The sequence below is a fragment of the Henckelia pumila genome, chromosome 2 (assembly GCF_033568475.1).
Source record: "Henckelia pumila isolate YLH828 chromosome 2, ASM3356847v2, whole genome shotgun sequence".
NCBI lineage: Eukaryota > Viridiplantae > Streptophyta > Magnoliopsida > Lamiales > Gesneriaceae > Henckelia > Henckelia pumila.
In genome coordinates, this window is record NC_133121.1 from 197,904,040 (window position 1) to 197,922,528 (window position 18,489).

Consider the following 18,489-nt stretch of genomic DNA (forward strand, 5'->3'; position numbering starts at 1 on the left):
ACCGTATATGTAGGGAAGTGAAATAGAACTGTAAGGACTAGAGTCTGTATTAAACCCACAGAGTAGACTTCTGGTTGAATCCTCACGCCCATTAGCCGTTCTAGATGGTTTTTTACTCAGCTCAGTATTCAGCATATGCACTCTGTTCAGCATGTAATGTTAACATGAGACATATGACTCATGGAGCGATGGTGTTCTCTTCTGATTCAAGTACAAAAAATCCTGCCTTTTTAGTTGGGAGAGTGCTTTAAGCTTATTAGTCACTCTAGTTTTTGTTGTGAAACCAATTTGGGATACACGACACGACCAAGTATTTGTTTGATGTAGTTATAATTTTGTGTGATGAGTAGATTTTTTGCTTTAGTTAATATTGATTATGGTGGAAAACCTTTTGTTTTTAATTTTAAAAACTATGCTATGATGCTTTTAATCATAGCAGATACACTGCATGTGAGCTGACAGAAACTAATGTTACTTCTTGTTGTTTATTCAGTTAAAGACAAGAAAAGAATCGGCAAAAAATGGTGGCTTGGAAATTTATTTTTTGATTTCTACTAAAAAAGCCTGAACTTCAAGCCAAGGTTTCAGATTTGAAGAGAGATGGAGCAGAAAATATGAGGAGAAAGAAACAAAAGAAATGAACTAGTTTGTTTTTATGACTATTTTGATTAAGCTCCTTCATTGTGGAACAGATTTCATTTGCAGCAGTTTAGATTTATGTCGAATTTAATATCCATTCGCAAGTTAGTTAGCTTAGTTGTTGGGTTTGAAGAATTTTAGTACTCAATTACTTTTATTTTAATTCAAATAAAGTTTCATCAAGTGTTTTTCTTTCATGGCTTAGTTAGATAATAAATGGTGTGGTGTTAAATATATTATGTTAATTTGCAGCAATGTCTCTTGCTTTTGCAGTGACATCTTCCCATCCACAAAGGGGGGATTTTTCACATTATTGTATTGCTTTTATTTAAAATTATATGGTGCATCTTCCCATCCACAAAGGGGGATTTTACACATTCATGTATTGATTTTATTAAATATTATATGTTGCATTATAATTTGGTCCCGGTTCTTAAATTGTTAAGTGCTCTTAATTATGATTTATTAAGGTAAAATAAATACACACTATTGTATAGACTTTATTCAAAATTATGGACTTTTTTTTGACAAATTGTTAATAAAAAAAATTCACTTTTCAAAAAATAAATCAATATGGTTCAGGAAATAGTTATAAATAATTTTAAAAAAAAATTCATAATCACTAATTTTTATAGGTTTGCAAACACTACCTAAAAACAATTCACTTTTCAAAAAATAAATCAATATGGTTCAGGAAATAGTTATAAATAATTTTTTTTAGATCAACATTTATAAATAAAACCCTTTTTAGCTAGACACAATTGTTTTTCTAAAGTATGTGACAAAAAAAAATGTTAGTAAAAATTAAACTTCGTAAACTTCATTCATGTAAACTTTAATAGTATCTATGAAAGTATGTGACCAAAAAAAATCTCACTATAATAAATGAATATTTGGAGTCTTGGAACCAAATTCCTTTGCTTGAATTAAATTTGATGCATCAATTTTCTTCTTCTTGCTTTTCTGAAAGTGTCCTTTTATCCTTTGACTTCTTCCTTTTGTAACAGAATGAGTATGATCTTGAACAATATGAGAAGAATTTGAATGAATGGAAGTATCTGACTGCTCTGTAATAGTCAATGAACTCATCAGAGCATTAATAGCTACAGAATCTCTGTTGTATCCTTCTTCAACAATCATCCGAGCCTCCTTATTTTCTTGACATTGCAACACCAAATTATAATACTTGCGTGCCATTTCATGACGCCAAGGGATGCAATCCCTAAACTTCTCTGACCTCCCAACTGTACTATTGAACTTGTCCCAAATTTCTGATTTAGCAAACTTTGTCCATCTTTTCTTAATATAAGACTCTGGTATGGAAACTATCGAATTTATATGAAGGACCCTTAAGCAATGATAGCACAAGAAGCCACACTCTTCAAATTTCTTGCAAGAGCACGTGATTAGATTACTCAAACAATCAAATATGACACGATGAGATAGCCCGTCATTATCGTGTGATGAAACATTATAAACCATCATTCTGTCTTCAACTAGAATAAGAGTAGAAGAACTAGAGATTGATTTTAAAAATTCAGCCTCAAAATCTCTAAAAAGTGTCAATGTGTATACCTCAGAAGCATGCTTCAACATCCCAGTCAATGGTAAGGCAGATTCAGGTATTGATCTTGAACATTGGAATTCATCTTTTTGTTCTTTGTGTTGGATAACGCGGCGATCAGATCAATCAGAATTGATACCCGGTGCAGCGGAAGTTTAAAAATTTTATATAGAACGATTCCATAATGGGTATCAAAACTTAACGATTAAATTGTGTGTGTAAAAATTAAATAACAATTATAAATTTTTACCTCCAATCTCGAAGCGAGATTATGGACACCAACAGATTGCTCTGCTCTTGTTGTATATCCCTGGAACTGATGGACGAACTGTTCTTCAATCAGGTCCACGAACGGATAATTAATCCCTCTGATAGATTGCACTAGAAAATCTATCAGAAGTTTCTACGAAGAGAATTAACGAATTTGATCCGTTAAACCAGACTGTAATTCAAAATTCACAGACTGGATTTTTCCCGAGTAGAGAGGGAGGGGGGCGGCCACTTTAGAGAGAAAATAACTAGGTTTTCGAAAATTGTGACCTGTTGTTTTTAATTTCTGTACTGCAATAACTTATTTATAATGTAGGCCGCTAACAGCTTAGGGCCCATTAGTCATAAGTTCAAGCCCGACAAGCAAAGCCCGCATGTTCAGAAATTAATATAAAATTCATCATGACTCCGATTGATAAACCGATTTCACCAATGTGCACAGAAACCATTTCTGCACCTTTTAAAGTCAAGATAAATTTTTCTGAATCCGAATTCAGTGGTTTCCAAAAATGCCCATCCCTATGTCATTTTAGAAAATCTTACTCCTCTACTCATAATTAAGAAGTCCAACTTCTTTGTTCATTAAATTTAACTCTTTAAATTTAACTATCTCAACGGGGATTAAAAATCCATTACTCTGTGTGACCCTCAATGGTTCAGGGATACAGCTAGCCGTGGGCTCACAACTCCTTGTGACTCGGAACAACAATTTCCGACTTGCCCATCGAATCATGGTAAGAGCGCCTAGCAACATCGCCCCATGATTCCCTAGGTATCACTGATAGTGCCTGCAAGAACCAATAGATTTTGGTTAGCGTACATTACGGTCCCTTCATCCATATATCCCGATCGAATCAACAACCATTGGTAAATCGAGAGTCGTTCGAGATTCGATAACTATGCAATACATCTTGAAGATCAAATAGTGACATCGCATGTGTTACTAAGAAACCATTTCTTAAAACACATCATGTACTCTGGCCAGAGATTCGTCACACTAATATCTCCTCAGATCGCATAGGATATCCACACTCGCAAGTATGTGGTGAATCCTTGACAACAAAGCATCGACTCCTATATGTGTTGTAACTGTACCCAATCCCGACACCTGATGACCCCAATAGAGTCGGTAAACGAGTCAAAGCACAGTACTAGCATATAGAGTCTCAATGATGTTTCAAGTAGTAAGGACTAATGGTGTACAACCAAAACAGCAGACTTTATCCACTCGATAAGTGATAACCACTTGGAAAGTCCGGATAGGGTAGTTCGATCATTCATCGTATGAATATCCATTTGCATGCTTCGAACATCTCTATGTTCCTTACCAATGAAACGTGGTACTCTGCATCGCAAATGCTAGTCTCAAACTCGAGCGATCCTTATCCTTATTATCGGACGGCTCAATCGACTAGGAACAGTTTAGAATATACAGTGACTATAAGATGTGTTTCATGATAGACATCTCCATGTTCTACCACATCTTACATACACTATAGTATATTCAAGGTCTTTATCAAAACAACAATAGTATATCACAATATCACAATATGAAGAAAGATAAAGTCATTGCCATTTATAAAAGTGTAAATTATATTAAACAAAAGATTGTTTATACAAAGAGTCATCAAAGCCCTTAGCCACAAGTTGGCTCACCGGGCACCCACTCTTTCAATCTCCCACTTGCCCTATAGCCAACTAGTCATACTACGTAGACCCATTGCTTCGCGATGTTTGTCAAATAATGGTCCTGGCAAGGGCTTAGTAAGTGGATCAGCGATATTGTCTGCAGAGGCCACTCTTTTGACAGTGATGTCTCCTCTTTCCACAATTTCCCGGATGATGTGGTATTTCCTCAGTACGTGTTTGGATCTTTGATGAGACCTTGGTTCCTTTTCATGAGCAACGGCACCCGTGTTGTCACAGTACACCGGGACTGGACCAACAACTTCAGGAATGACGCCCAACTCTTGGACGAAATTCCTCATCCAAACGGCCTCTTTAGCAGCAGCTGATGCTGCAATGTATTCTGCCTCAGTGGTGGAATCCGCTGTGGTGTCCTTCTTGGAACTCTTCCAAGAGACAGCACCGCCATTGAGCATGAACACAAATCCAGAAGTTGACTTCGAGTCATCCACGTCACTTTGGAAGCTAGAGTCGGTATAGCCTTCCAATTTTAGTTCTCTTCCTCCATATACCATGAACATATTCTTAGTCCTTCGTAAGTACTTAAGAATGTCCTTCACGGCTTTCCAATGCATTTGACCGGAATTAGCTTGATATCTGCTCGTGACACTCAGAGCAAATGCTACATCCGGTCTGGTAGATATCATCCCATACATGATACTACCTATGGCTGACGCATATGATACATGTGTCATTTTCTCTATCTCTTCATCAGTCTTGGGACACATAAACCTGGATAGAGAAACTCCATGACACATAGGTAGATGTCCTCTCTTGGACCCATCCATTGAAAACCGTTTCAATATGGTGTCGATGTAGGTTGCTTGAGTGAGTCCTATCATTCTCTTAGATCTATCTCTATAGATCTGTATCCCTAGAATATAGGATGCCTCACCCAAATCCTTCATTGAGAATCTACCTGATAACCATATCTTTGTTGACTGCAACATCCCTACATCATTCCCAATGAGTAGGATGTCAACATAAAGTACTAAGAATGTTACAGCATCCTTAACTACTTTCTTGTACACGCATGGTTCCTCCGGGTTCTTGATGAAACCAAAACCTTTATTGTTTCATCAATTTTCTGGTTCCAACTTCTTGATGCTTGTTTTAGACCATAGATTGATCTCTGAAGCTTGCATACCTTATGCTCGCTTCCCATGGATGTGTATCCCTCAGGCTGCGTCATATAGATCTCTTCCTTAATGTATCCATTAAGAAATGCAGTCTTCACATCCATTTGCCATATCTCATAGTCATACCAAGCAGCTATGGCAATAAGGATTCTTATGGACTTGAACATTGCAACTGGTGAAAAGGTTTCATCATAGTCAACTCCTTGTCTTTGAGTATAACCTTTCGCCACCAATCGCGCCTTGTAGGTCAATACCTTGCCATCAGGCCCAAGCTTTCTCTTGTAGATCCATTTACACCCTATTGGAACAATTCCATCGGGAGGATCTACTAAAGACCAAACTTGGTTTGTATGCATCGAATCTATTTCCGACTGCATAGCTTCAAGCCATAAATTTGAATCCGCATCAGAAATTGCTTCTTTGAAGTTTCTTGGATCACATCCAACATCGGGTTCATCTTGATCCCCTTCAAGAAGAAGACCATATCGAATAGGAGGTCTAGAAGTCCTCTCGGATCTTCTAGGTATAGGCATGTCTATCAATGGTTTTTGAGGTGTAGGATCGTTATTTTGTATTTCGGGTTCTTCTCGAATTTCTTCGAGTTCCATCATCTCACCTTTCTTATCCAATAAGAACTCCTTCTCCAAGAAGGTGGCATTCCTTGAAACAAACACTTTTGTTTCAGTAGGATGATAGAAATAATATCCGATTGAATTCTTTGGATACCCTACAAAATAACATAAGGTGGATCGACTATCCAACTTATCTCCCACTGTCTGCTTCACGTAAGCAGGACATCCCCAAATCCTCAAGTACGAATACTTAGGAGCTTTGCCATTCCATAACTCGTATGGTGTTTTGTCCACTGCTTTGGTGTGGACGTTGTTCAACAACAACACCGCCGTTTCAAGCGCGTAGCCCCAAAACAAAGGTGGAAGCTCAGTGAAGCTCATCATGGATTGAACCATGTCCAACAAAGTTCGATTACGACGCTCCGATACACCATTCAGCTGAGGTGTCATAGGAGGAGTCCACTGAGAGAGAATCTCATTCTCTTTCAGATAGTCCAAAAACTCGGTACTTAAGTATTCTCCACCTCGATCCGATCGAAGTACTTTAATACTTTTACCTAGCTTGTTTTCTACTTCAGCCTTGAATTCTTTGAACTTTTCAAATGCTTCAGACTTATATTTCATTAAATATAAATGCCCATACCTAGAATAATCATCAGTAAAGGTAATGAAGTAGGTGTGGCCATATTGAGTACCAATTCTAAATGGACCACAAACATCTGTATGGATCAAATCCAACAGATTTTGACTACGCTCAGGTTTCCCCTTAAAAGGAGATTTAGTCATTTTTCCTTTCAGGCAGGATTCACAAGTAGGTAAAGAGTTAATATCAGACATATCAAACATGCCCTCTCCCACTAGCTTGTTCATCCTCCTTGAGAAAATATGACCTAGCCTAGCATGCCAAAGTTTTGCCGGGTTTTGACTATCGATTTTCCTTTTGTTTGTTGTTACCGGTTTATCAACATAATTTATTGGAACATCTTTTAATTTTAAGTTATATAGATCATTTTCAAGTTGTCCATTTCCAATCAAACATTCATTCTTGTAAATATTGAAAATCCCATTTACAAAATTGCAAGAAAAACCATCTCTATCAAGCATAGAAATAGATATAATGTTTTTGACCAAATCCGAAACATATAAAACATCTCTCAAAAATAACTTAAAATTGTTCTGCAAAATTAAATAAATGTCTCCTATAGCTTAGGATTTATCTCTGGAACCATTCCCGAGCCTTGACTGGGTCTCACCCATCCTTAGCCTATTACTTCTTGTCATCATTTGCAACTCATTGCAAATATGAGATCTACATCTGGTATCCAACCCAAGAAGTAGTATTAAGAAAAACATTTATTTCAATGTAAAACATACCCTTTGCAGTTCGCAACTGCTCGAGGTATTCCTTGCAGTTACGTTTCCAATTACCGGGTTTCTTGCAGTGATGGCAAACTTGTTTAGAATTGTCCAATTTTTCATGTAACTTTTGGCCTTGAGATCATGGTCCAACCATTTCTCTAGTTCGGCCAACCTTTCGGCAGTTACATCAGCCGGGGCTGTTTTCGGAGAAGCCTTTTCTAACACTTAGAAAATCTTTTCCGAACTTAGGACAATCTTAACTTATGGAATCATTCTGTATTGTTTGCGCCAGTAAGTTTGTTTTGTTGGAGAATTGAAACATGTGGATTACGAAGATTCATCATAATGATATACTGAGATGAAACAGACAATTATCGATGATTGTTTAATTAATTTACTAAGACATAAAATATGGCGAAATTTATTTTTTATGAATCTCACTCCCACTATTTTAACGATTTCACTACCCTATAGTGAAAACGGGAAACTATTTTCCTTAGTGGGAACATGGAGTCCAATTGACAAACTATGGTCCCGAATAATATCAGCCAACCATAATTTTCAAAAGGTAGAGCCCAATTGCTTCCAAAGCAACCTTCACGTTTTTACCTCATGTCCAATAAGGGCCCAATAATATGACGCCGTTTATTGTGACATGTCAAGATGACCCATCAATATTAAGTTGTGATGGACGGTCGCCATGTGGATCCCCCAATAATATGAGCCGATCCCATGGGAGTTCCACCCAACTTACAACATGTGTCGATCCAATATGCAGCTTTCCGACGAACGGGCCCCCCCAATAATATGAGCCGGACCGTATCCGCGGGTAGCATCTCATACATTGATCGTTGATGGAAGGTAGGAACATTTAAACAATATTTAAATTTTCTTTATTTATCTTGATATCAATTTTAAATCATATTTAAAATGAGGGATTTTAATTTTGAAAATTTGCCTCATCATTTTAAAAATTTGTATGCTTGCGGGATTCATACAATTTTGTCTAAAACATGCATACAACTATAATATCATATATTATATAGGATGATCGATTCCATTTCTAATCGACCCGTGGTTGCCAATCACGAGTCTAAGTCCAATCCTAGGTAATATGCAGGTATGCAATGCAATCCTATTATATTGAGTTTCCAATTTACATTTCTTCAGTCTTTATTGTCTGTTGGGCCCACCTCCGTCTTTAAATCTTCATCTCCCACTAAGTCTAATGTATTTACAATAAATAACCATGACAAGTAGGGGATACATTTTAAGGGGTGGGAACGGGCCATAAACCAGGCCCACTTTTATTACATATGACAATTCATATTGGGTCATAAACCAGGCCCATTAATAAATCCAACAACAATAAAAACAAATGTAAATTCCTAACATACACCTACAAAATTGGTCATGGCAATCGATCATCCTTATCCAATAACATTTAATTCAAAATTAATTTATTGGATAACATTCAATGGCAATTTAAATTAAAAGGATAAAATCATATTCCATATATAAAATCTTATTTTACATAAAAAATCATATTTTATCTTTTTATCAAATAAAATCATATTTTACATATAAAATCCAATTTTATACATAAAATCATATTTTACTCAATATTTCCATAAGATCATATCTTATCATCAATTGTACCAAAAATAATTAATTTCATAAAATCTGATTTAACGGATAAAATCTATAAATTTTCCAAAAATTCAAATTTATCCAAAAATCAATTTTAAAATTTTTGGACTCGAACAATTCGATCCGACGCCTCGTGGACCAATCAAAAACAATTTTCGATCGGACCAAAAATAGAATTTTAACATATTAAAATTTTAATTTTAAAATTAAAAAATTAATTTTTTCTCGGGCCGCCCGGGACGCTCCCGGGCTGCCCGCGCCCCAAAAGGGCTCGGGCCGGGCAGCCCGGCTGCCCCTAGGGCAACGACGATCGCTGCCCTAGGCAGCGCCGTGCGACGCCCTACGCAGCGCCTAGCGCTGCGCTGGGCAGCGACTCTCGCTGCCCCCCCAGGCAGCGATCCAATCGCTGCCCGTGTTTTTGCCCGAAAAATTTTTAATTTAAAAAATTTATTTTGTTTCAAAAAACCGAGGCTAAAAAAATTTTTGTACAATCAATTAATTTAATCGCTTGATCTGAGAAACCTGTCTCTGATACCACTATTGTGGAACGGCTATCGGATCAATCAGAATTGATACCCGGTGCAGCGGAAGTTTAAAAATTTTATATGGAACGATTCCATAATGGGTATCAAAACTTTACGATTAAATTGTGTGTGTAAAAATTAAATAACAATTATAAATTTTTACCTCCAATCTCGAAGCGAGATTATGGACACCAACAGATTGCTCTGCTCTTGTTGTATATCCCTGGAACTGATGAACGAACTGTTCTTCAATCAGGTCCACGAACGGATAATTAATCCCTCTGATAGATTGCACTAGAAAATCTATCAGAAGTTTCTACGAAGAGAATTAACGAATTTGATCCGTTAAACCAGACTGTAATTCAAAATTCACAGACTGGATTTTTCCCGAGTAGAGGGGGAGGGGGGCGGCCACTTTAGAGAGAAAATAACTAGGTTTTCAAAAATTGTGACCTGTTGTTTTTAATTTCTGTACTGCAATAACTTATTTATAATGTAGGCCGCTAACAGCTTAGGGCCCATTAGTCATAAGTTCAAGCCCGACAAGCAAAGCCCGCATGTTCAGAAATTAATATAAAATTCATCATGACTCCGATTGATAAACCGATTTCACCAATGTGCACAGAAACCATTTCTGCACCTTTTAAAGTCAAGATAAATTTTTCTGAATCCGAATTCAGTGGTTTCCAAAAATGCTCATCCCTATGTCATTTTAGGAAATCTTACTCCTCTACTCATAATTAAGAAGTCCAACTTCTTTGTTCATTAAATTTAACTCTTTAAATTTAACTATCTCAACGGGGATTAAAAATCCATTACTCTGTGTGACCCTCAATGGTTCAGGGATACAGCTAGCCGTGGGCTCACAACTCCTTGTGACTCGGAACAACAATTTCCGACTTGCCCATCGAATCATGGTAAGAGCGCCTAGCAACATCGCCCCATGATTCCCTAGGTATCACTGATAGTGCCTGCAAGAACCAATAGATTTTGGTTAGCGTACATTACGGTCCCTTCATCCATATATCCCGATCGAATCAACAACCATTGGTAAATCGAGAGTCGTTCGAGATTCGATAACTATGCAATACATCTTGAAGATCAAATAGTGACATCGCATGTGTTACTAAGAAACCATTTCTTAAAAACATCATGTACTCTGGCCAGAGATTCGTCACACTAATATCTCCTCAGATCGCATAGGATATCCACACTCGTAAGTATGTGGTGAATCCTTGACAACAAAGCATCGACTCCTATATGTGTTGTAACTGTACCCAATCCCGACACCTGATGACCCCAATAGAGTCGGTAAACGAGTCAAAGCACAGTACTAGCATATAGAGTCTCAATGATGTTTCAAGTAGTAAGGACTAATGGTGTACAACCAAAACCGCGGACTTTATCCACTCGATAAGTGATAACCACTTGGAAAGTCCGGATAGGGTAGTTCGATCATTCATTGTATGAATATCCATTTGCATGCTTCGAACATCTCTATGTTCCTTACCAATGAAACGTGGTACTCTGCATCGCAAATGCTAGTCTCAAACTCGAGCGATCCTTATCCTTATTATCGGACGGCTCAATCGACTAGGAACAGTTTAGAATATACAGTGACTATAAGATGTGTTTCATGATAGACATCTCCATGTTCTACCACATCTTACATACACTATAGTATATTCAAGGTCTTTATCAAAACAACAATAGTATATCACAATATCACAATATGAAGAAAGATAAAGTCATTGTCATTAATAAAAGTGTAAATTATATTAAACAAAAGATTGTTTATACAAAGAGTCATCAAAGCCCTTAGCCACAAGTTGGCTCACCGTGCACCCACTCTTTCACTTTGTTCCTCCAATTCTTTAACATTTCCTTGAAAATTCCAAAAAATTCAGTCAAGCTTGTGTTTTTCTTTGCACTGAATCCAATGGCATGGTTAGTGCTTTCACTTCTTTGGGAAGACAGAATTCCAGCAGAGAATAAATCTTTGCTCAATGAAGTGCACCATTTTTCCTTTAATACATACAAACGATTAAACCAAGGATGATTCTCTAGTTTGTAGTCTGAAATCATAGAACTCCAACAGCTTTCAAATTCATTTTCATCAACACAACCTGACAAGCATTTCTTAAATGCATCTTTAAAAGAATTTTGAATTCTCAACTTTGCAAACCTACTTACAGCATTTTGATGAAGGTGCCAAAGACATAGCCTATGTCTTGTTTCCGGAAAAACCTACATCAAAATAAGAAATACTTGTTATATTCACATGAGTAATTCACATAAAAAACCTACATCAAAATAAAAATTCAACAAATATATTTCAAAATTTATTGACCTTTTCTATTGCATTTGAAATTGCTTGATCTTGGTCGGTGAACAAACTGACAGGACATTTCCCTCCCATCGATTTCTTAAAAACTTCAAAGAGCCATTGAAATGATTCGACCTTCTCGTCAGATAAAAATGCACAACCAAACATCACATTTTTCCAATGATGATTGATACCCACGAAAGGAGCACAAATCAAATTGTACTTATTAGTGCGATAAGTTGTGTCAAAAACCATTACATCACCAAATATGTCATAATCCTCTTTCATCATCGAGTCCCTCCAAAATACATTACACAATCTCCCATCACCATCTAATTTGACTCTGAAAAAAAAGTCATTATCTTTAGCATCTTCTTGTTGTAACATTTCAATTACTTTCTGTGCATCCCCTCCTTCTATTGCATTCATTTTCCAACGGTTCACAAAATTCATGTGATCCATCAAAGTATGACCAACGTTTTCCTCTCCACCAGCTTCATGTACCATATAACGATAAGAATCAGTAGCTCTCATCCCAGAAGATATCATATCTTCAATAGCTTTACCCTTCACATTTGAAATTCTCCTTTCTGATCGATGATGATGACTCCATTCTATCCTAGTGAATGCATGATTATGTATCATCACATGGGACACAACTTCATAAAGGCATTCGTCATTCAATTTAACTCTCAATAAAGCTTTACATCCTGTTCATGTCAGACAAGATCTTTTTCCTATCTTTCCCACTGATCCACCACTTAAGTTATCTGGATTTGAATCTTCTATTTTCTTCGTTCCAGAACAAGAGCAGAGAAAATATTTCTCTATTACAACTTTTTGATTGTTACAGTACCTCGTGGTTGATTTACGAACACTAAAACCAATGGCCCTTGCATGGTTAGAATACAATTGATACATTTCATCAATTGTTTTTCTCGTCAAACCAATCAGAGAACCAGTTATATCAAAAGAATATGTATTGTCATCTGTAATAATTTCAAAACATATATCTAGCATTAATAAAAACTAATACGTTTTAACCAAAACCAAATATTTCTCATTAATTTGAGAAATGTTACCTTCACTGGCTGGAATCATATTTTGTTCACTACTAGCTGCCGGATCAACATCTTCATTTACATTAAATTCAAACAAGTGTCAAATATTATTACAAGAAACAACTAAAATGAAAATCTATTTTATTTTTTTTGATAAACATAATACACTTCGTAAGTTGTAACGCCCCAAAATTTTTTTAATGGACTTTATTTGAGATAATAAGAGATTTTAGAAGTTGAGGGTCGATTCGTTTTTTATCAGGGACTATTTTGCAATTTTCGGAAATCTCTGATTATCTCAAATAAAGCTTATTCATCCGTTTAAAAAAAAAAATTCTTCCTTCTTTTTCTTTTGTCTCTTGATTAATGACGTTTAATTATTCGTTATTAGCCGATTAGAATCGAGGTCTCACATAAGTTATGTCAACCTTACCTTTATTTATGTCTGTCTCATTTTCATCGCTAGAAACAACGACAATAGAATTTAAATTTTGACCTATAATGACAAAATAATTAAAAAAATAACATTAAAATATAATTTAAAAGGTAATGTTTTTTGTGCAATGTTTGTGTAAACTAAAATAAAATGATGCTCTGGAAACATAATTCAATTCTTTGCAACAAATGAAAGTAACACATTTTCAATATAAACAAAAACATTTGTATTTAAAAAATTTAAATAGTTTGTTAAAATGAAAAAAAAATTACCTTCTTGATTATGAGTTTCAGCTTCATTCTCCATATCCGAATTTAATTATCCAACAAGAAAACTAAAAAAAGTATGACAGCCGCTGAGATGATCTAGCCCTTTCTAATGACATAGAAACAAATCAATCAGTGCAAATACTATATATTTGGCAATTCACTTTTTAATAATTTCACCTTCTTAAGTGACCAGAAAGGTGATACAAACACATCAAATCAAAATGAAAATATAACTCAAAGATATATTAGACAACAAAAAACAAGAATTTGGATTTAAGCTCAATTCTCTCACACACCTACAATCAAATGCCAACACAAACTGCAGCAACCAACAGCAAACTATAATATAATGATTCAATAAGCTACTTCTCAAGTAAAAGCTTCCTCTTCCCAAAGCAACAACTCATCAAATTTTTCTAATTGGCTTATTCCTACTTTTCTTGGAGGAACAAACAGTTAGAAAATCTAATATCCTAGCTATAATTTTTCATATTATGTAAATTTCATAGAGTGTTCATGTTATTTGCTCATGTGGGATACTTATGTTTCAAATTTATCACTAAAATTACACTAGAATGTAATATCATAAATACATAGATTTCACCCAGTCAAACAAAGGGGTTCTGTAATCATAACGATGCTGACATGATTCGATGAATGACTCGAACATAAGTATTTGCATACCTTACCCCTGCATATAACAACTACTTGATTATGCATGCTAATTGAGGTTAAGGAGTATCAAAACAGGTCATAAGCTAAAGGTTAGCAAACCAATATTTTCTTAGATGTTTCATCAAGAAGAACAAATGCATAGACCATTCTCGCACACTTCTTTGAATGAATCAAACAATCAAAGACTAACAAAGCAAAAGAAAACCCAAAAGAAACTCATTAGTTGTCAAGAGAAAGGGCATACGATTGGCTACAGTAATGTTAATTGTTAAACTTGACTATTCATATGAAAATCATAATGCAGTTCAAGTCTTCAAGATCATCCCAGTGGGAAACAATTTAAAGGCAAATTAGTAAAAATCCATATGATTGCACGGAAAAAGTAGCAGAAACTATCACCGCTCGACAGACGACAACTAACTCATGGCTTGATGAAGGATGGTCGGATCAAAATCCCCAACACGAAAGCAAAATAGATTCGATCTCCTTTCGGCCAAGTGATCGATCAAAATTTCCTCGGTGCGACTGCGAATTCAGAGTAGAGATTGCAGTGACATCGTATCAAAAACATGCGATTGAGAAGCTGAGATGGGAAAATAGCAGCGATCTTGTCGATTGAAAGTAGGAGAATGCGGAATCTCAAAATCAAGAAAGCCGACACGAAAAATTGGGAGAAAATAGAGTAAATAATAAGACTTGAATCTCACGGGTTTAAAACATGGGTTAATCCGACCCGAATCCGTTGCACAAACATGACCCGTAGAACAGTCTCATACAAGTGTTTGCCATATATATATATATAACAATCAATGATATATATATAACAATCAATTCTTCTCTCACAAATTTTCTAATTGATGGAATAGATAATATTTTAATTATGAATGGTTACGAGTTTGATTTTCTTACCAATAATGTCTCGATGTTTCACGCTAATTTGTAGCTACTGAAAAAATCAATAATTAATTGTGAAAAAGTAAATTATGAAAATAATAATTAATATATTTTATATTATATATATATATATATGTATATATATATATATATATACACGAGAACCAATGGAGTTTGAGAAACCCAACTACTTTTGTATATATAAGAGAACCAATGGAGTTTGAGAAACCCAACTACTTGGACAAGATTCTAACACCCAACGTTATAAATGAGGTGACCCGGCCAGAAATAACCGGTCGGACATCAGACCGACCAATAACAACTTGGACAACTTCGATTTTCGAATATATATATATATATATATATATATATATATATATATATATATATATTCTCGTTGGTAACAAAGAAAGTACATGAATGACAGCTAGAATTTAGATATGGTTTGCACGAGCGAATCTTCTTGTCTTAAGCCTCCACTTATACATGAATGACAGCTAGAATTTAGATATGGTTTGCACGAGCGAATCTTCTTGTCTCAAGCCTCCACTTATAATTGGAATTAGTTTCTTGCGTTGCATCCTTAGCTGCCAATCCTAACTAAAAACTTGGTTCGAGCTATCTGATTAGATTCGGCTCCATGAAACTCGATTCGATGGCTTCGTAAAGATTTTACCCTTTAGAATAGTTTATAAAAACAAGATCTGTCGATCTTGATCTTGCCACATGACTTATGTAAGTTTCGAACTTTCCCGCTCGATAAAAGTCGATTTGGTTACTTCCATGAATTCTTAATTAGAGATTTTACCCTCTAGAACAGGGGTAAAACAAGATTTGCTGATCTCTTGATTAAGGTTCAAAATTTCCCTAGATTTGTATTAGTTGGATAGTTGAATGATTATGGTCACGATTAACACATATTAGCGTGTAAATGTTGTTAGATTAAAAATCTTGTTGGATCCCTAAATAGCATGCACAAATAAAAGCATTGCCGCATAGTTTCGGGACATGATAGAAATATGTGATGATTCACAAGTCTATCTCTGCTGCAAATTGCGCAGAGGACAGGGACTAGAACGCCCTCGACCAGTCGCTTTCATCATTCAAGATTAATTCAATTACCACACACAATTTGGTGATCTTCGAAATGATGATGAATTTTAAACAATTTTGTATTTAGAATGTGCCAACATGTCACGATGTTTTGACAGTTCTCGGGTCAATCGGGCACACATGAGCTACGTCGTCTGTGTGACTGTCATAATCATACAACACTTCATGTCGTTGGAGCCAATATTTGATCGAGTTGCAGTGTTCGAAGGTGACACGAAATTCACTCGCATATTAACATGCACATGCTCTAGAGATGAGTTTATTGATACTAAACACACTATGGAAGAGAACACAAAACTCAATCTCAAGAATTAATTTTATGAAACAGGTTTCTGACTCAACCCAACTCATGTAAAAATATTATTTTTTATTACAGATATGAACTTGTCTCATAATAGACCTATTGGGAAAATAACTCAATCAGACATCTAGCTATTTCGAATATGATCGCTTGGTGTAGTAGGAATCGAACTGTTTGTTTCTTCGTCAATAGGCGTTGGTCCACTCCCCTAACTTTATATATCATTCATGTATGGCACTTTCGGCACAGTAAAGTGAATCCCACCCAACTCAAACACTGTGCCAGAAATCAAGTGAGGCCACAAATCAATAAATTAAAATCAGCTCCACATGACTTTGCACAAAAAGTAGAGCTTTTGAACTATTTCTTGATGCAGTCTTTAAAATATGAATTCACACTAAACTTTAATCAATCCAATGCGCTTGATTTGATCAAGATCATGCTGGTACTGTTCTTGATGAGACGGCGATAATCACAATCGCTATCGTGGTTGTCATCACTCGAACTTTTCGTGCTGAATTAGATAAAGTAGGCAATTCTAATTTATCATCTTGATCCATGTAAAAAAAAAATTCAAGATTACGATAACCTGCAAAATTATTTATTTATTCACGTCATCTCGGATTCCCTACCAGTTGCATCTACTTTTTCCATTATTCACTAATGAATTCGTCAAATCTAATTCAAAATTTATTCTATCTACTTGAAACCAATTATCTCAATTCAATTCATCGCGTGTGTGACACCTCCAACGGTGGACATGTCAACAATATTTGATATCTGAACACAGACCAACCCATAATTCTTTTTTTTTTTCGAGTAGAACGAGTAAAATTTTACATGTTCAGAAATTTTATGTTTAAAATTTAATTGTTTTTAAATTTGATTGGGGTTATTACCCCCCTTTTCCTCATTGGGTAGCCATAGCAGAACCCCATGAAAATCAAACGACATCAATGCATCATCAAGGCGTCATAAAAAAAGCAGATAAAGATCAACTACGTGGCTGATCATAAAAAGGGCACCAATCAAACCAAGAATAAGATAAATATGAAAGATGACCCACGGATAGATGCAAGTAGAGAAACCACAAACAGTAACAGAGACGATGGCTATCATATGAGACTCGTAAAATAACCGCGCAGCGTGTATACATCGAATTGTATTTGCGTCCTCGCAAAATACGTGCCTACTTAAGTTAACAAATAACGAAAGATCCAATTATGATATGATCATATGTTACCTAAATATCAAGAATCCTCACGTATTCTATTCATGGGTAGGACCATCACTAAACCAGTCAGTCAACCAAATCTCGACAAACTTTTCTATCTTCTTTTATTTGTTACCCATTTTTGACATCCACGTTCATGGGAATGACGATGTCTCCATTAACAGTCCATTTAGAATGCACAAAATAGAAAAAGGGTGTCCCTACCTCCAGCCACGAAGAGCCACCATTGCTGAATAAAGTTCAAGTCAAGTCGATTCCTCCACTCGGTGCACCATAGAGAAGATAGTGCGACTATCTTTTGTCCACAGGTGTCCTAAATATCCCACGAATACGACAAAGAAAGATTCCTCGTTTCATTTTCAGGATCCTAATCATGACTCGCATGCATCGAACATGGGAAATAAGTGGGCAACACATCAGAAGCCATTAGCATTCAAGAAGAGCTCAATCTAGGCAGTACCATCAACTTCATTTACATGATATGATGATGCCATGCTTATCTTCACCAGACAGATAGATTATGCACAATCAGAGTGAAATCATGCAACTAAATGCCCATGAAGCGTTTCATACCAAAACCCTAAAAAATCTACTCTCTCGAAAAAGGAAACAAACATATCTAAAAAAAAAAAAAAAAAAAAAAAAAGATATAGAAGGGGTAAGTTCTACCTCAGTACCTCTCATAGAGTCCTTTGAAAAAAGGGTTGGAAAGAGCAAGACAGAGAAAAGATGGAATGACAGTGAAATTCAAGCAAGTATCTCGTGCCAAACATAAGC

General features: G+C 35.8%; 1 protein-coding gene across 1 annotated transcript; it reads right to left on the minus strand.

Annotated features, from left to right (window-relative positions):
- Positions 1-11,274: 11,274 nt before the first annotated feature.
- On the minus strand, positions 11,275-13,794 carry LOC140885037 (protein FAR1-RELATED SEQUENCE 5-like). The gene is made up of 6 exons (XM_073291953.1): positions 13,499-13,794; positions 13,224-13,286; positions 12,812-12,862; positions 11,754-12,718; positions 11,597-11,650; positions 11,275-11,529 (listed from the first exon to the last, which is right to left on the minus strand). The coding sequence occupies exons 4-6, from the start codon at positions 12,372-12,374 to the stop codon at positions 11,485-11,487; spliced, it is 720 nt and encodes a 239-aa protein (XP_073148054.1). The 5' UTR covers positions 12,375-12,718; positions 12,812-12,862; positions 13,224-13,286; positions 13,499-13,794; the 3' UTR covers positions 11,275-11,484.
- Between the last annotated feature and the right edge of the window lie 4,695 nt (positions 13,795-18,489).